General features: G+C 44.1%; 1 protein-coding gene and 1 long non-coding RNA gene across 9 annotated transcripts; one reads left to right on the top strand and one right to left on the bottom strand.

The window, feature by feature from the left end:
* The first annotated feature begins 4417 nt into the window (after positions 1-4417).
* LOC127927243 (uncharacterized) lies at positions 4418-7814 on the top strand. Of its 8 annotated transcripts, none has more exons than XR_008126665.1 (3): positions 4418-4850; positions 5105-5714; positions 6261-7814. It is a non-coding gene; the product is annotated as an uncharacterized LOC127927243 (long non-coding RNA). The 8 variants fall into 8 exon arrangements; XR_008126664.1 differs by having other exon boundaries at positions 4418-4961; positions 5186-5714; XR_008126667.1 differs by having other exon boundaries at positions 4418-5153; positions 5444-5714.
* Positions 7815-8358: 544 nt separating this feature from the next.
* Positions 8359-20067, bottom strand: LOC127927241 (serine/arginine repetitive matrix protein 1-like). Its single transcript, XM_052513283.1, has 5 exons — positions 19454-20067; positions 14713-15398; positions 12716-13300; positions 11840-12560; positions 8359-8770 (listed from the first exon to the last, which is right to left on the bottom strand). The coding sequence occupies exons 1-5, from the start codon at positions 20044-20046 to the stop codon at positions 8629-8631; spliced, it is 2727 nt and encodes a 908-aa protein (XP_052369243.1). The 5' UTR covers positions 20047-20067; the 3' UTR covers positions 8359-8628.
* Positions 20068-20075: the final 8 nt, after the last annotated feature.

The raw sequence follows: 20075 nt of genomic DNA, 5'->3' as shown, positions 1-20075 counted from the left end.
GCGCTGTGGTCCACCAGCAGAGGTTTCTTCATGTAGGAGCCCAGCAAGATCTTTCCATTGGAGAAGGTTTCAGCCAGCAGGTCCATCTTGTAACCAAGAGCTCTGTCTCGATACGAGAACCACTGGAAATGATCTGGGCTGATCTGGCCTCCCTCTGATAACACAACACAGGACAACATCACACTATTGTTGACCTATTGCCCCATCTCTGTCTGTGTGTACGTACGTTTCCCAGTGGCAGGCCAGAGCAAAGCCATCCAGTCTGTGAGGTTGGCCTTGTCCTCCAGCTGCAGTGTGATGGCTCTGAGAGGAGGAGCACAAAGCTCAGTCACAGCCTCAGGGTCCGACAGCACGATGCCAGGAGGGACAGACTGATGGACAGACGGATGGGGCGTCACTCTGAACGACTGGACACCTGTCATGAATGTTATGCATGTTAACATTAGAAGCCTCCTCCCTAAGTTTGTTCTATTCACTGCTTTAGCACACTCTGCCAACCCGGATGTTCTAGCTGTGTCTGAATCCTGGCTTAGGAAGACCACCAAAAATTCAGACATTTTAATTCCAAACTACAACATTTTCAGACAAGATAGAACTGCCAAAGGGGGCGGTGTTGCAATCTACTGCAAAGATAGCCTGCAGAGTTCTGTCCTACTATCCAGGTCTGTACCCAAACAATTTGAACTTCTACTTTTAAAAATCCACCTCTCTAAAAACAAGTCTCTCACCGTTGCCGCCTGCTATAGACCACCCTCTGCCCCCAGCTGTGCTCTGGACACCATATGTGAACTGATTGCCAACTTGCCTACCTGATTAAATAAAGGTTAAATAAAAAATAAATAAAACATGAAGAGGTCTGGGTTAGAGGTCAGTGGAATAATAAGACAGTAGTATATCAATAAAGGGATTGTAAAGTTCCAGGGTCGCCTCTGTCATCTTGGAAACAGGTGTCCAACACATCAGTGCCTTCAGAAAGTATTCACACCCCTTGACTTTTTACACATTGTTACATCCTGAATTTAAAATGAATTAAATAGAGGTGTTTTGTGTGTCACTGGCCTACACACAATAGCCCATCATGTCAAAGTGGAACTATGTTTTTAGAACATTTTACAAATAAATTAAAAATGAAAAGCTGAAATATCTTGATTCAATAAGAATTAAACTCCTTTGTTATGGCAAGCCTAAATAAGTTCAGGAGTAACAACTCGCTAAATGAGTCACATAAGTTGCATGGACTGACTGTGTGACGTAATAGTGTTGAACATGATATTTGAATGGCTACCTCATCTCTATACCCTACACATAACCACGAGGCCAATGGTGACGTTAGGGTTGAATGACTACCTCATCTCTATACCCTACACATAACCACGAGGCCAATGGTGACGTTAGGGTTGAATGGCTACCTCATCTCTATACCCCACACATAACCACGAGGCCAATGGTGACGTTAGGGTTGAATGACTACCTCATCTCTATACCCTACACATAACCACGAGGCCAATGGTGACGTTAGGGTTGAATGGCTACCTCATCTCTATACCCCACACATAACCACGAGGCCAATGGAGACGTTAGGGTTGAATGGCTACCTCATCTCTATATCCTACACATAACCACGAGGCCAATGGTGACGTTAGGGTTGAATGGCTGTGATAGGAGAAAACAGGATGAATCGACAACATTGTAGTAACTCCACAATACTAACCTAATTGACATGGTGAAATGAAGGAAGCCTGTACAGAATAACAAATATTCCAGAACATGCATCCTGTTTGCAACGAGGCACTAAAGCAAAACTGCAAAAGATCTTGTAAAGCAATTTACATTTTGTCCTGAATACAAAGTGTTATGTTTGGGGCAAATCCAATACATTAGAGTACCAAACTCCATATGTTGAAGCATAGCGGTGGCTGCATCATGTTATGGGTATGCTTGTAATCGTTAAGTACTAGGGAGTTTTTCAGGATAAAAAACAGAATGGCACAAAAGCACAGGCAAAAACCTATAGGAAATCCTGGTTCAGTCTGCCTTCCACCAGACACAGAGGTGAATTCACCTTTCAGCAGGACAATAACCTGGTTCAGTCTGCCTTCCACCAGACACAGAGATGAATTCACCTTTCAGCAGGACAATAACCTGGTTCAGTCTGCCTTCTACCAGACACAGAGGTGAATTCACCTTTCAGCAGGACAATAACCTGGTTCAGTCTGCCTTCTACCAGACACAGAGGTGAATTCACCTTTCAGCAGGACAATAACCTGGTTCAGTCTGCCTTCCACCAGACACAGAGGTGAATTCACCTTTCAGCAGGACAATAACCTGGTTCAGTCTGCCTTCCACCAGACACTGGGAGATGAATTCACCTTTCAGCAGGACAATAACCTGGTTCAGTCTGCCTTCCACCAGACACTGGGAGATGAATTCACCTTTCAGCAGGACAATAACCTGGTTCAGTCTGCTTTCCACCAGACACTGGGAGATGAATTCACCTTTCAGCAGGACAATAACCTGGTTCAGTCTGCCTTCCACCAGACACAGAGGTGAATTCACCTTTCAGCAGGACAATAACCTGGTTCAGTCTGCCTTCTACCAGACACTGGGAGATGAATTCACCTTTCAGCAGGACAATAACCTGGTTCAGTCTGCCTTCCACCAGACACTGGGAGATGGATTCACCTTTCAGCAGGACAATAACCTGGTTCAGTCTGCCTTCTACCAGACACAGAGGTGAATTCACCTTTCAGCAGGACAATAACCTGGTTCAGTCTGCCTTCCACCAGACACAGAGGTGAATTCACCTTTCAGCAGGACAATAACCTGGTTCAGTCTGCCTTCCACCAGACACAGAGGTAAATTCACCTTTCAGCAGGACAATAACCTGGTTCAGTCTGCCTTCTACCAGACACAGAGGTGAATTCACCTTTCAGCAGGACAATAACCTGGTTCAGTCTGCCTTCCACCAGACACAGAGGTGAATTCACCTTTCAGCAGGACAATAACCTGGTTCAGTCTGCCTTCCACCAGACACAGAGGTGAATTCACCTTTCAGCAGGACAATAACCTGGTTCAGTCTGCCTTCCACCAGACACAGAGGTGAATTCACCTTTCAGCAGGACAATAACCTGGTTCAGTCTGCCTTCTACCAGACACAGAGGTGAATTCACCTTTCAGCAGGACAATAACCTGGTTCAGTCTGCCTTCTACCAGACACAGAGGTGAATTCACCTTTCAGCAGGACAATAACCTGGTTCAGTCTGCCTTCTACCAGACACAGAGGTGAATTCACCTTTCAGCAGAACAATAACAAGGCCAAATCTACACAGGAGTTACTTACCAAGAAGACAGTGAATGTTCCTGAGTGGCCGAGTTATAGTATTGACTTAAATCTACTTGAAAAGACCTGTAAATGGTTGTCTGGCAAAGACCTGAAAATGGTTGTCTGGCAAAGACCTGAAAATGGTTGTCTAGTAAAGACCTGAAAATGGTTGTCTGGCAAAGACCTGAAAATGGTTGTCTGGCAAAGACCTGAAAATGGTTGTCTGGCAAAGACCTGAAAATGGTTGTCTAGTAAAGACCTGAAAATGGTTGTCTAGTAAAGACCTGAAAATGGTTGTCTAGTAAAGACCTGAAAATGGTTGTCTAGTAAAGACCTGAAAATGGTTGTCTAGTAAAGACCTGAAAATGGTTGTCTAGTAAAGACCTGAAAATGGTTGTCTAGTAAAGACCTGTAAATGGTTGTCTAGTAAAGACCTGTAAATGGTTGTCTAGTAAAGACCTGTAAATGGTTGTCTAGTAAAGACCTGTAAATGGTTGTCTAGTAAAGACCTGAAAATGGTTGTCTAGTAAAGACCTGTAAATGGTTGTCTAGTAAAGACCTGAAAATGGTTGTCTAGTAAAGACCTGTAAATGGTTGTCTGGTAAAGACCTGTAAATGGTTGTCTGGTAAAGACCTGAAAATGGTTGTCTAGTAAAGACCTGTAAATGGTTGTCTAGTAAAGACCTGAAAATGGTTGTCTGGTAAAGACCTGAAAATGGTTGTCTGGTAAAGACCTGAAAATGGTTCTCTAGTAAAGACCAACAACCAATTTGACAGAGCTTGAAGAATTTTGAAAAGAAAAATGGGAAAATGTTGCACAATCCTGGTGTGCAAGCTTTTAGAGGCATACTCAGAAAGACTGCTGTAATATTTGCCAAAAGTGCTTATAGAAAGTATTGACTCAAGAGGGGGGGAATACATACGTAAATTATTATATTTCTGCATTACATTTTCAATAAATTAGCAAACATTTGGAAAAACATATTTTCACTTTGTCATTAAGGAGTACTCTGTGTAGATGGGTGACTATCTGGATCCATTCTGAACTCAGGCTGTAACACAACAACATCAGTCAAAGGGGAGGAATACGTCCTGAAGGAACTGCACTTTAAATGTCTCATATCAAACTTAAAGTGCATATACAATCCCAACACACTTTAAATTAAAACAATACATTGGAAAAGTCAAAGCAAACAGGAATCAGTAAAACAGAAGCAATACAGGCTCCATAGGACACACTAGGTTAGGACAATAGGCTCCATAGGACACACTAGGTTAGGACAATAGGCTCCATAGGACACACTAGGTTAGGACAATAGGCTCCATAGGACAACAGGCTCCATAGGACACACTAGGTTAGGACAATAGGCTCCATAGGACACACTAGGTTAGGACAATAGGCTCCATAGGACACACTAGGTTAGGACAATAGGCTGCATAGGACAATAGGCTCCATAGGACACACTAGGTTAGGACAATAGGCTCCATAGGACACTAGGTTAGGACAATAGGCTCCATAGGACACTAGGTTAGGACAATAGGCTCCATAGGACACTAGGTTAGGACAATAGGCTCCATAGGACAATAGGCTCCATAGGACACACTAGGTTAGGACAATAGGCTCCATAGGACACACTAGGTTAGGACAATAGGCTGCATAGGACAATAGGCTCCATAGGACACACTAGGTTAGGACAATAGGCTCCATAGGACACACTAGGTTAGGACAATAGGCTGCATAGGACACTAGGTTAGGACAATAGGCTCCATAGGACACACTAGGTTAGGACAATAGGCTCCATAGGACAATAGGCTCCATAGGACACACTAGGTTAGGACAATAGGCTCCATAGGACACACTAGGTTAGGACAATAGGCTCCATAGGACACACTAGGTTAGGACAATAGGCTCCATAGGACACACTAGGTTAGGACAATAGGCTCCATAGGACACACTAGGTTAGGACAATAGGCTGCATAGGACAATAGGCTCCATAGGACACACTAGGTTAGGACAATAGGCTCCATAGGACACACTAGGTTAGGACAATAGGCTGCATAGGACAATAGGCTTCATAGGACACACTAGGTTAGGACAATAGGCTCCATAGGACACACTAGGTTAGGACAATAGGCTCCATAGGACACTAGGTTAGGACAATAGGCTCCATAGGACACACTAGGTTAGGACAATAGGCTCCATAGGACAATAGGCTCCATAGGACACACTAGGTTAGGACAATAGGCTCCATAGGACAATAGGCTCCATAGGACACACTAGGTTAGGACAATAGGCTCCATAGGACACTAGGTTAGGACAATAGGCTCCATAGGACACACTAGGTTAGGACAATAGGCTGCATAGGACAATAGGCTCCATAGGACACACTAGGTTAGGACAATAGGCTCCATAGGACACAATAGGTTAGGACAATATGCTCCATAGGACACACTAGGTTAGGACAATAGGCTGCATAGGACAATAGGCTCCATAGGACACACTAGGTTAGGACAATAGGCTCCATAGGACACACTAGGTTAGGACAATAGGCTCCATAGGACACACTAGGTTAGGACAATAGGCTCCATAGGACACACTAGGTTAGGACAATAGGCTCCATAGGACACACTAGGTTAGGACAATAGGCTCCATAGGACACACTAGGTTAGGACAATAGGCTCCATAGGACACACTAGGTTAGGACAATAGGCTCCATAGGACACACTAGGTTAGGACAATAGGCTCCATAGGACACACTAGGTTAGGACAATAGGCTCCATAGGACACACTAGGTTAGGACAATAGGCTCCATAGGACAACAGGCTCCATAGGACACACTAGGTTAGGACAATAGGCTCCATAGGACACACTAGGTTAGGACAATAGGCTCCATAGGACACACTAGGTTAGGACAATAGGCTCCATAGGACACACTAGGTTAGGACAATAGGCTCCATAGGACACTAGGTTAGGACAATAGGCTCCATAGGACACTAGGTTAGGACAATAGGCTCCATAGGACACTAGGTTAGGACAATAGGCTCCATAGGACACTAGGTTAGGACAATAGGCTCCATAGGACAATAGGCTCCATAGGACACACTAGGTTAGGACAATAGGCTCCATAGGACACACTAGGTTAGGACAATAGGCTGCATAGGACAATAGGCTCCATAGGACACACTAGGTTAGGACAATAGGCTGCATAGGACACTAGGTTAGGACAATAGGCTCCATAGGACACACTAGGTTAGGACAATAGGCTCCATAGGACAATAGGCTCCATAGGACACACTAGGTTAGGACAATAGGCTCCATAGGACACACTAGGTTAGGACAATAGGCTCCATAGGACACACTAGGTTAGGACAATAGGCTGCATAGGACAATAGGCTCCATAGGACACACTAGGTTAGGACAATAGGCTCCATAGGACACACTAGGTTAGGACACTAGGTTAGGACAATAGGCTCCATAGGACACACTAGGTTAGGACAATAGGCTCCATAGGACAATAGGCTCCATAGGACACACTAGGTTAGGACAATAGGCTCCATAGGACAATAGGCTCCATAGGACACACTAGGTTAGGACAATAGGCTCCATAGGACAATAGGCTCCATAGGACACACTAGGTTAGGACAATAGGCTCCATAGGACAATAGGCTCCATAGGACACACTAGGTTAGGACAATAGGCTCCATAGGACACTAGGTTAGGACAATAGGCTCCATAGGACACACTAGGTTAGGACAATAGGCTGCATAGGACAATAGGCTCCATAGGACACACTAGGTTAGGACAATAGGCTCCATAGGACACACTAGGTTAGGACAATATGCTCCATAGGACACACTAGGTTAGGACAATAGGCTGCATAGGACAATAGGCTCCATAGGACACACTAGGTTAGGACAATAGGCTCCATAGGACACACTAGGTTAGGACAATAGGCTCCATAGGACACACTAGGTTAGGACAATAGGCTCCATAGGACACACTAGGTTAGGACAATAGGCTGCATAGGACACACTAGGTTAGGACAATAGGCTGCATAGGACACACTAGGTTAGGACAATAGGCTCCATAGGACACACTAGGTTAGGACAATAGGCTCCATAGGACACACTAGGTTAGGACAATAGGCTCCATAGGACACACTAGGTTAGGACAATAGGCTCCATAGGACACACTAGGTTAGGACAATAGGCTCCATAGGACACACTAGGTTAGGACAATAGGCTCCATAGGACACACTAGGTTAGGACAATAGGCTCCATAGGACACACTAGGTTAGGACAATAGGCTCCATAGGACAACAGGCTCCATAGGACACACTAGGTTAGGACAATAGGCTCCATAGGACACACTAGGTTAGGACAATAGGCTCCATAGGACACACTAGGTTAGGACAATAGGCTGCATAGGACAATAGGCTCCATAGGACACACTAGGTTAGGACAATAGGCTCCATAGGACACACTAAGTTAGGACAATAGGCTCCATAGGACACACTAGTTTAGGACAATAGGCTCCATAGGACACACTAGGTTAGGACAATAGGCTGCATAGGACAATAGGCTCCATAGGACACACTAGGTTAGGACAATAGGCTCCATAGGACACACTAGGTTAGGACAATAGGCTGCATAGGACAATAGGCTCCATAGGACACACTAGGTTAGGACAATAGGCTGCATAGGACAATAGGCTCCATAGAACACACTAGGTTAGGACAATAGGCTCCATAGGACACACTAGGTTAGGACAATAGGCTGCATAGGACACTAGGTTAGGACAATAGGCTGCATAGGACAATAGGCTCCATAGGACACACTAGGTTAGGACAATAGGCTCCATAGGACACACTAGGTTAGGACAATAGGCTCCATAGGACAATAGGCTCCATAGGACACACTAGGTTAGGACAATAGGCTCCATAGGACACACTAGGTTAGGACAATAGGCTCCATAGGACAATAGGCTCCATAGGACACACTAGGTTAGGACAATAGGCTGCATAGGACAATAGGCTCCATAGGACACACTAGGTTAGGACAATAGGCTCCATAGGACACACTAGGTTAGGACAATATGCTCCATAGGACACACTAGGTTAGGACAATAGGCTGCATAGGACAATAGGCTCCATAGGACACACTAGGTTAGGACAATAGGCTCCATAGGACACACTAGGTTAGGACAATAGGCTGCATAGGACAATAGGCTCCATAGGACACACTAGGTTAGGACAATAGGCTCCATAGGACACACTAGGTTAGGACAATAGGCTCCATAGGACACACTAGGTTAGGACAATAGGCTGCATAGGACAATAGGCTCCATAGGACAACAGGCTCAAGGCTCCGTACTTACAGATGTTGTCATTCTCTTCATAATCCTCCAGTTCAATCATGGAAGACGGTCCGCTTTTGAACCCTTTTAACCTGTTGACAAAAAGGAATGGATCTCCTGACAGTGTCATGTTGGACAACAGTCACTCATAACGTTGTTTAGAAGAGAAGCAACAGTCAGAAATACACCATATATATACATACACATACAGCAGTATGTGGAAACCCCTTCAAGTTGGTGGATCTGTCTATTTCAGCCACACCCATTGGTGGAATCGGCTATTTCAGCCACACCCATTTGGTGGAATCGGCTATTTCAGCCACACCCGTTGGTGGAATCGGCTATTTCAGCCACACCCATTTGGTGGAATCGGCTATTTCAGCCACACCCATTGGTGGAATCGGCTATTTCAGCCACACCCATTGGTGGAATCGGCTATTTCAGCCACACCCATTGGTGGAATTGGCTATTTCAGCCACACCCGTTGGTGGAATTGGCTATTTCAGCCACACCCGTTGGTGGAATTGGCTATTTCAGCCACACCCATTTGGTGGAATTGGCTATTTCAGCCACACCCATTTGGTGGAATTGGCTATTTCAGCCACACCCATTTGGTGGAATTGGCTATTTCAGCCACACCCATTTGGTGGAATTGGCTATTTCAGCCACACCCATTTGGTGGAATTGGCTATTTCAGCCACTCCCATTTGGTGGAATTGGCTATTTCAGCCACACCCATTGGTGGAATCGGCTATTTCAGCCACACCCGTTGCTGACAAGTGTATAAAATTGGACTCTGGAGCAGTGGAAACGTGCTCCCTGGAGTGATGAATCACGCTTCACCATCTGGCGGATGCCAGGAGGACGCTACCTGTCCCAATGCATAGTGCAAACTGTAAAGTTTGGTGGGGAGGAATAATGGCCTGGGGCTGTTTTTCATAGTTCGGGCTAACCCCCTTAGTTCCAGTGAATCTTAACGCTACAGCGTACAATGACATTCTAGATGATTCTGTGCTTCCAACTTTGTTGCAACAGTTTGGGGAAGGCCCTTTCCTGTTTTACCATGACAATGCCCCCGTGCACAAGGCGATGTCCTGGGGCGGCAGGTAGCCTAGTGGTTAGAGTATTGGACTTGTAACCGAAAGGTTGCAATATCGAATCCCCGAGCTGAACAGGGTAAAAATCTATCGTTCTGCCCCTGAACAAGGCAGTTGTTCCTAGGCCGTCACTGAAAATAAGAATTTGTTCTTAACTGACTTGCCTAGTTAAATAAAGGTAAAATACAATGACAACAGTGTTTAGAAGCAACAATCAGAAGTAAAAGCTGTTGAGAAGCAACAGTTAGAACTAACAAGAGGTCGACCGATTATGATTTTTCAACACCGATAACGATTGTTGGAGGACCAAAAAAAGCGTATACCGATTAATCAGACGATTTTTTATTTTATTTACAGTGGGGCAAAAAAGTATTTAGTCAGCCACCAATTGTGCAAGTTCTCCCACTTAAAAAGATGAGGCCTGTAATTTTCATCATAGGTACACTTCAACTATGACAGACAAAATAAGAAAAAAAAATCCAGAAAAATCACATTGTAGGATTTTTAATGAATTTATTTGCAAATTATGGTGGAAAATAAGTATTTGGTCACCTACAAACAAGCAATATTTCTGGCTCGCACAGACCTGTAACTTCTTCTTTAACCTCTTGGTGTTAGGGGGCAGTATTTTAATTTTGGGGGAAAAACGTTCCCGTTTTAAAACGGGATATTTTGTCAGGATAAGATGCTAGAATATGGATATAATTGGATAGGAAACACTAACATTTCCAAAACTGTAAAGATAGTGTCTGTGAGTATAACAGAAGTGATGTTGCAGGCGAAAGCCTGAGAAAAATCCAATCCGGAAGTTCCAATCCGCCCCAGGTTTTCAATGACTCCCTATATGGCTGTACCATCAACGAGCTTACGCTTTTTCTACGTATTCCCCAAGGTTTGACATGTTTCTGTGGACATTACGGATATTATTTGGAATTTGTCTGCGTTGTTGTGACCGCTCTTTCCTTTCTGAACATAATGCGCCAAACAAACAGAGGTATTTTGAAAATAAAAATAATCTTTATGGATCAACCGGAACATTTGTTGTGTAACTGGGAGTCTCGTGAGTGAAAACATCCGAAGATCAAAAGGTAACCGATTAATTTGATTGCTTTTCGGATTTGTGACCAAGCTACCTGATGCTAAGTGTACTTAATGTTTTGTCATGCGATCGATAAACTTACACAAGCGCTTGGATTGCTTTCGCTGTAAAGCATAATTTCAAAATCTGAGACGACAGGTGGATTAACAAAAGGCTAAGCTGTGTTTTGCAATATTGCACTTATGATTTCATGAATATGAATATTTTTAGTAATATTATTTGACTGAGGCGCAATGCTATTCTGCGGTTGCTGATGACAGTTATCCCAGGGATGGGTAGCGTCAAGAAATTAAGGTATGATTAATATGATTGTATATGTAATTCTGTGTGATTAGTTAGGTATTTAGTAAATAAATAATTAAACCCAATTCTGTATTGCTGATTCAACTTGTTAGCCAGGGTTCGTGAAGATAACCAAGAATTTACAACTTTCAGATGAGACTGAAATAAGGTGACGATTAATATTGACTGCTAATGATGTAAAATATTACTAGGTCTTTAAGAGTTTATACGGAAGATAATAGCTCTATAAATATTATTTTGTGGTGCCCCGACTCTAGTTAATTACATTTACATGATTAGCTCAATCAGGTAATATTAATTACGGAGAAAGGATTTTATAGAATAGCATGTCATATCACTTAATCCGGCATAGCCAAAGACACGACGAGAAGCAACAGTCAGAAGTAGCGTGTTGAGAAGCAACAGTCAAAAGTAGCGTGTTGAGAAGCAACAGTCAAAAGTAGCGTGTTGAGAAGCAACAGTCAAAAGTAGCGTGTTGAGAAGCAACAGTCAAAAGTAGCGTGTTGAGAAGCAACAGTCAAAAGTAGCGTGTTGAGAAGCAACAGTCAAAAGTAGCGTGTTGAGAAGCAACAGTCAAAAGTAGCGTGTTGAGAAGCAACAGTCAAAAGTAGCGTGTTGAGAAGCAACAGTCAGAAGTAAGTAGTATTTGAGAGTGTACTTACGTGTTGTCTGAGAGTCGGTTGTTGCTTTGGGAGAAGTCTCGGTGTATGGTCTTCTTTTTCCCCAGCTGTCCAACAGGCTCTATGCAGACAGTACTGGCACTCAGATCCACAGGGCTGGAGCTCCTGTCACTGGTTGGGTCCTGGGAGGGGTCATTAGCTGGCCCAGAGCTGAGGCCGATGCTGGGGCTCTGGGCTGACTGCTCCTCAGGCGCTCTAGGGAATAGCGCGTTCCTCCCCAAAGTCTGCCGCGTGCTGCTTCTGACCGTGGCCACCGGGAGCGCTCCTCTGCCCGAGGAGAAGACGGTGGTGGCCAGAGAGCCCTTGACTGTCTTGGGAGCGGAGAGGTCCTTCCTCTTCAGCGGGGTCTGAACTCCTTCAGGTCGAGTTGAGGAGGCTGTGTTGCCATTCTGAGGGGGTCCAAGGAACTTACTTCTCTCCACCTTGCGAGTTTTTGGGTTTGGCTGTGGTTGAGGGGGTGAAGGTTTTTTGGGGTAAGGCTGGGGTTGTTGAGGGAATGAAGAGGTGCTGTCAGCGTTCTCTGGGGGGTTGTTGGTGACCCACCAGTTCCCTGGAGCTTTCCTCCTCCTGCTGCGTTTCTCTGGAGCCTCCCTGGCCTGACACCACTGCCTGCTGGGGGTAACGGTAGCAGAGTGGGGGGTAATGTCACTCTGGGGTTTACACTTGGGAGGGCGGGTATAGATCCAGTCAAACACCTTCTCACCTGAGAAGAGACATTAGCAGAACACAAAATCACCACATATTTAAGTAACAGCTGTTTGAGATGACAGAGTACATATTTTGTATTTTACTAAGTTTGATTTATGAGTGAGCTATATCCACTTGAAGGAAATGGGTGGTGTTAGTATGAAGCCTTACTTGGGGTGAGTGTATGCTGTCTGAGAGGGCTGGGCATGGGACTGAGCCCCCCCAGCTCCTGTTGCTCCTCCTGCTGCTCTGCCGTAGAGGCCTCAGCCTCCTCCTCTTCTCTCTGACCTTCAGGCCTCGCTGGCTCCTCTCTACTGGTCGTCTTTTGCTTCTTAGTTCTGCCCCTCTTGGGCTTCTCTGCTTTATGCTCTGCAGTCTGATTGGACAAAGGTTTATTTTCTGCGGTTTGATTGGACGAGGGTTTCTTCTTTGCGTTCTGATTAAACAAGGGCCTTGATGTCCCCTCTTGCCCTGACTCCACAGAGGAATATCTTGCTGGTTTGGTTTTTGTTTTCTTGTTATTGTGTTTGTACTTGTTTGCTGTGTGTGTGTTGACTGTCTCTGTGACCTGTGTGTTGAAAGGGCTGGTGAGCCACCAGGGACCAGGCTTGATCCTCTTCCTCTTCCCTGCTAACTGGGTTAGCTGGCCGGCCTGAGAGGAGTCAGCCTCACCTGTAGGGGAGGGGCCGACCTCCTTGGCTTTACGATTGGCTGGGACCTTGACTCGTCTCTGTCCTGTCGGTGCCAACTGTAGAACTGTGGAGGAAAGACAACATCTATCTAAATCAGCCTAGATTTTTATGTGCACTACATTTTTCCATTGATTTTTTTGTGAATATTTTTTATTTTGTTGTTTTTATTGTTGAGAGCAAAACATACAGTCAAAGTCCGAAGTTTACATACACCTTAGCCAAATACAGTTAAACTCAGTTTTTCACAATTCCTGACATTTAATCCTAGTACAAATTCCCTGTTTTAGGTCAGTTAGGATCACCACTTTATTTTAAGAATGTGAAATGTCAGAATAATAGTAGAGAGAATGATTTATTTCAGCTTTTATTTCTTTCATCAGAAATTGTGGGTAAGAAGTTTACATACACGCAATTACTATTTGGTAGCATTGCCTTTAAATTTTTTAACTCGGGTCAAACGATTTGGGTAGCCTTCCACAAACTTCCCACAATAAGTTGGGTGAATTTTGGCCCATTCCTCCTGACAGAGCTGGTGTAACGGAGTCAGGTTTGTAGACCTCCTTGCTCGCACACGCTTTTTCAGTTTTGTTTTCAAATTTTCTATAGGATTGAGGTCAGGGCTTTGTGATGGCCACTCTAATGCCTTGACTTTGTTGTCCTTAAGCCATTTTGCAACAACTTTGGAAGTATGCTTGGGGTCATGGTCGCAAATGGGTCTTCCAAATGGACAAAGCTTTAACTTCCTGACTGATGTCTTGAGATGTTGCTTCAATATATCCACCTAATTTTCCTACCTCATGATTCCATCTATTTTGTGAAGTGCACCAGTCCCTCCTGCAACAAAGCACCCCCACAACATGATGCTGCCACCCCCGTGCTTTACGGTTGGGATAGTGTTCTTCGGCTTGCAAGCCTCCCCCCTTTTCCTCCAAACATTATGATGGTCATTATGGCCAAACAGTTCTATTTTTGCTTCATCAGTATAGAGGACATTTCTTCAAAAAGTACGATCTTTGTCCCCATGTGCAGTCGCAAACCGTAGCCTGGTCTTGAAATAAATCAACAAATACACCTCCAATTGACTCAAATTATGTCAATTAGCCTATCAGAAGCTTCTAAAGCCACGACATCATTTTCTGGAATTTTCCAAGCGGTTTAAAAGCACAGTCAACTTAGTGTATGTAAACTTCTGACCAACTGGAATTGTGATACAGTGAATTATAAGTGAAATAATATGTCTAAACAATTGTTGGAAAAATTACTTGTATCATGCGCAAAGTAGATGTCCTAACCGACTTGCCAAAACCAGTTTGTAAACAAGAAATGTGTGGTTGAAAAACAAGTTTTAATGTCTCCAACTTAAGTGCATGTAAACTTCCGGCATTCAACTGTATTCCTATACCTACAAATGATACAACTTGAACTTGTGATGAACATTGTAGTCAAAGAAACCATTGTGATGTCAGCTGATCTTACCTGGGGAAACATCCAGGTCTGAAGCAGCTTCACTCTCCTCCTCCATGCTGACTGGCTGCTCCCCAGCTCCAGCTGACAGTCTCCTGGTCTTCCCAGACTGCAGGCCTCGTCCTCGGCTCGTCTTGGGGTTCACCTTGTTGCCTTGGATACCAGCTTGGAATTGAGATATTCTGGGAACTTTCTTTTCTGTTTTGGTGCGGGCTTTTGATTGGCTGGGTTTAGGCTTAGCCCCTCCTCCTGGTTCCAGGTAACCTGGTGTCGTTGGTTCAGATAACGGGTTGTTGACCTTCTTCTTCGGGGCTTGTTCTATGTGGTCTGCCTCGACAGGCCCATCACCCTGGGGACTTGAGTCCCTCTTCTTCCTGGCTGTAGACTTGGTGAGGACAGGTATGAGGGAGGAGCCTCCAGTAGCATTCTTCTCTTTAGTTTTCACTTCAGCTGTCCCTCTTGATCTCAGCTTGGCTGTATCCTTCTCTGATTGGCTTGTCTTGGTGAGTGTGTCAGCTGAGGCGTCATTATTGCTGTGTGATTGGTCCTTCTGCTGCGGTTGAGGTGTGGCTGTGGTCCTGTTGGGGTCAGTCTTCCTGCGCAGGGAGAACCAGGAAGGACCATCGTCCTCCAGGATCAGGAAGTCATCCTCCAGGTCGGTGAGAGGAACTTCTCTCACTGGAGACGCCAGGGCTTTCCTAGGGCAGAAACACAGCATTAAACCCTTTCCTAGGGCAGAAACACAGCATTAACCCTTTCCTAGGGCAGAAACACAACATTAACCCTTTCCTAGGGCAGAAACACAGCATTAACCCTTTCCTAGGGCAGAAACACAGCATTAACCCTTTCCTAGGGTAGAAACACAGCATTAACCCTTTCCTAGGGTAGAAACACAGCATTAACCCTTTCCTAGGGAAACACAGCATTAACCATTTCCTAGGGCAGCTCAGTTGGTAGAGCATGGCGCTTGTAACGCCAGGGTAGTGGGTTCGATCCCCGGGACCACCCATACGTAGAATGTATGCACACATGACTGTAAGTCGCTTTGGATAAAAGCGTCTGCTAAATGGCATATTATTATTATATTATTATTATTATTATTATTATTATTATTATTATATTATATTATTATTATTATTATTATAAACACATATTACATTAACCCTTTCCTATTATTATAAACACAGCATTAACCCTTTCATAGGGCAGAAACACAGCATTAACCCTTTCATAGGGCAGAAACACAGCATTAACCCTTTCCTAGGGCAGAAACACAGCATTAACCCTTTCCTAGGGCAGAAACACAACATTAACCCTTTCCTAGGGCAGAAACACAGCATTAACCCTTTCCTAGGGCAGAAACACAGCATTAACCCTTTCCTAGGGCAGAAACACAGCATTAACCCTTTCCTAGGGCAGAAACACAGCATTAACACTTTCCTAGGGCAGAAACACAGCATTAACCCTTTCCTACAGCATTAACCCTTTCCTAGGGCAGACACACAGCATTAACCCTTTCCTAGGGCAGAAACACAGCATTAACCCTTTCCTAGGGCAGAAACACAGCATTAACCCTTTCCTAGGGCAGAAACACAGCATTAACCCTTTCCTAGGGCAGAAACACAGCATTAACCCTTTCCTAGGGCAGAAACACAGCATTAACCCTTTCCTAGGGCAGAAACACAGCATTAACCCTTTCCTAGGGCAGAAACACAGCATTAACCCTTTCCTAAGGGCAGAAACACAGCATTAACCCTTTCCTAGGGCAGAAACACAGCATTAACCCTTTCCTAGGGCAGAAACACAGCATTAACCCTTTCCTAGGGCAGAAACACAGCATTAACCCTTTCCTAGGGCAGAAACACAGCATTAACCCTTTCCTAGGGCAGAAACACAGCATTAACCCTTTCCTAGGGCTGAACTTGTGAGAAGGTGGGAAGGATCCGTGGACACTAAAGGGACGGGTATGATGAGTGTGTTTCATTTGGTGACTTCAGAGAGGACAGGAAACACACATGACGATTAGAGGTCGGCCGATTAATCGGAATGGCCGATTAATTAGGGCCGATTTCAAGTTTTCATAACAATCGGAAATCTTTTTTTTTTTACACCTTTATTTCATCTTTACTTAACTAGGCAAGTCAGTTAAGAACACATTCTTATTTTCAATGACGGCCTAGGAACGGTGGGTTAACTGTATCGCTCAGGGGCAGAATGACAGATTTTCACCTTGTCAGCTCGGGGGATTTGCAACATTAGAGTTAACTTGTCCAACGCTCTAACCACCTGCCTCTCATTGCACTCCACGAGGAGACGCGAATGCAGTAAGGTAAGTAAGTAATGCAGTAAGGTAAGTTGCTAGCTAGCATTAAACGTATCTTATAAAAAGCAATCAATCATAATCACTAGTTAACTACACATGGTTGATGATATTACTAGTTTATCTAGCGTGTCCTGCGTTGCATATAATCTATGCGGTGCGTATCGTTGCTCCAACGTGTACCTAACCATAAAATCAATGCATTTCTTAAAATCACTATCACAGAATACATATTTTTAAACCTGCATATTTAGCTAAAAGAAATCCAGGTTAGCAGGCAATATTAACCAGGTGAAATTGTGTCACTTCTCTTGCGTTCATTGCACGCAGAGTCAGTGTCTATGCAAGTTTGGGCCGCCTAATTGGCCAGAATTGTACATAATTATGACCTAACATTGAAGGTTGTGCAATGTAACAGGAATATTTAGACTGATGGATGCCACCCGTTAGATAAAATACGGAACGGTTCCGTATTTCACTGAAAGAATAAACGTCTTGTTTTCGAAATGATAGTTTCCGGGTTCGACCATATTAATGACCTCAGGCTCGTATTTCTGTGTGTTATTAAGACTATGATTTCATTGAGCAGTCTGACTGAGCGATGGTAGGCAGCAGCAGGCTCGTAAGCAGTCATTCAAACAGCACATTCGTGCGTTTGCCAGCAGCTGTTTATGACTTCAAACCTATCAACACCCTAGATTAGGCTGGTGTAACCGATGTGAAATGGCTAGCTAGTTAGCGGGGTGCACACTAATAGCGTTTCCAACGTCACTCGCTCTGAGACTTGGAGTAGTTGTTCCCCTTGCTCTGCATGGGTGACGTTGCTTCGATGGTGGCTGGTGTCGTTGTGTTCCTGGTTCGAGCCCAGGTAGTGGCGAGGAGAGGGACGGAAGCTATACTGTTACACTGGCAATACTAAAGTGCCTATAAGAACATCCAATAGTCAAAGGTTAATTAAATACAAATGGTATAGAGAGAAATAGTCCTATAATTCCTATAATAACTACAACCTAAAACTTCTTACCTGGGAATATTGAAGACTCGTGTTAAAAGGAACCACCAGCTTTCATATGTTCTCATGTTCTGAGCAAGGAACTGAAACGTTAGCTACATGGCACATATTGCACTTTTACTTTCTTCTCCAACACTTTGTTTTTGCATTATTTAAACCAAATTCAACAAGTTTCATTATTTATTTGAGGCTAAATTGATTTTATTTAGGTATTATATTAAGTTAAAATAAGTGTTCATTCAGTATTGTTGTAATTGTCATTATTACAAATAATTGTTATTTTTATTTAATCGTCCGATTCATCGGCATAGACTTTTTTTGGTCCTCCAATAATCGGTATCGGTGTTCAAAAATCATAATCGACCTCGGATGACGACATCTCTGAATATGTACATTTCTCCATTATGGGGTTTGCATCTACTTCTTGTATAAAATTAATGAGTAAAGATGAAACTGTGTGTGAAATTATGTAATATGATGTTAAACCTTTAATGTGAAAGAATTGTATGGCGTCACGGACCAGCCGTTTTCTACTGTTACGAATAAAAACTCCTCCTGAGGAAATCCTCTTCAGACCACACGTCCCTCAATGGACACCGAGGGGGCACAGGTTGAGTTCAGACCACAAAAACCTCAGTATAAGCTAAGGTTGTAATGGTTGTTGAATTCCTAACCATACCACGTGGAGCATTGGCTACACGGCTGGAAACGTTGAACTCTGAGACTATCGATCCTGACAGAATAAGAGCAAATCTTAGATACGAATTACTATTACATATCTACTGTTTGTTTGCTTATGCATTTCTGTGATTATTTAGTTAATAAATAAATGATTATGACATTTGATGTATGGATGATTCATAGTGAAGACTGGGTTCGTGCAAATGAACAATTTATGATGTTTGGAATGAGACTAACGTGAGTTAAATAATAATTCATTAATTAGAAGATTAATTGATCAGATATTAAAATATCTGAAAAGTTCTATTCGGAAAATTATAACTTTGTAATCTGAAGATTTTCCTTGGTGCCCCGACTTCCTAGTTAATTACATTTACATGATTAGATTAATCACGTAATAATAATTACAGAGAATTGATTTGATAACATAACAGTCTTCACTTTAATGCCAAAGACACGACATATTAGTAACATGTTCAACTACTTAAGACATTGGCTCAAATCTAGGTTGTGCCTTTATTTTTCAGAGACAATTAACAATGATTATTTCACTTCTCTCATTGGGATTTGAGAAGTCAAATCCCAAACTCCAGCCTGGTATGCTTCGCAAGCGTTCCCGGAAGTCTCGTGATGTTGGGCCTTTCGGTGTAGAAACAGGGAGGGGCACTTCTGTGGATATTGTACACAGGGCAGTTCTAACCATTCATTCAGTTAAATGAAGACAATAGATGTGGACTCACCAGGCAGGCTTGGACTGACCAGCCTCTCTCAGCTTCTGGAGGAAGGAGGATGTGGCTTTCCTTTCCGGTGTTGCCTCCTTCTCTGGTGGTTGGGCCAGACTCTTCTTCTCTGAGGGTTGGGCCAGACTCTTCTTCTCTGAGGGTTGGGCCAGACTCTTCTTCTCTGAGGGCTGGGCCAGACTCTTCTTCTCTGAGGGCTGGGCCAGACTCTTCTTCTCTGGTGGCTGGGCCAGACTCTTCTTCTCTGGTGGCTGGGCCAGACTCTTCTTCTCTGGTGGCTGGGCCAGACTCTTCTTCTCTGGTGGCTGGGCCAGACTCTTCTTCTCTGAGGTCTGGGCCAGACTCTTCTTCTCTGGTGGCTGGGCCAGACTCTTCTTCTCTGGTGGCTGGGCCAGACTCTTCTTCTCTGGTGGCTGGGCCAGACTCTTCTTCTCTGGTGGCTGGGCCAGACTCTTCTTCTCTGGTGGCTGGGCCAGACTCTTCTTCTCTGGTGGCTGGGCCAGACTCTTCTTCTCTGGTGGCTGGGCCAGACTCTTCTTCTCTGGTGGCTGGGCCAGACTCTTCTTCTCTGAAGGTCGGGCCAGACTCTTCATCTCTGAAGGTCGGGCCAGACTCTTCTTTC

Source organism: Oncorhynchus keta, unplaced genomic scaffold, assembly GCF_023373465.1.
Source record: "Oncorhynchus keta strain PuntledgeMale-10-30-2019 unplaced genomic scaffold, Oket_V2 Un_scaffold_1004_pilon_pilon, whole genome shotgun sequence".
Taxonomy (NCBI): domain Eukaryota; kingdom Metazoa; phylum Chordata; class Actinopteri; order Salmoniformes; family Salmonidae; genus Oncorhynchus; species Oncorhynchus keta.
Note: the sequence above shows the minus strand (reverse complement) of the source record. Positions and strands in the feature narration are given on the sequence as shown.

Coding starts and splice junctions, on each gene's coding strand:
- LOC127927241 (XM_052513283.1), bottom strand. CDS start 20,046: ATGAAGAGTCTGGCCCGACCTTCAGAGAAGAAGAGTCTGGCCCAGCCA. Junction 13,301..14,712: donor AGACCTGGATGTTTCCCCAG/GTAAGATCAGCT, acceptor TTTCCTCCACAG/TTCTACAGTTGGCACCGACA. Junction 12,561..12,715: donor ACAGCATACACTCACCCCAA/GTAAGGCTTCAT, acceptor GTCTCTTCTCAG/GTGAGAAGGTGTTTGACTGG.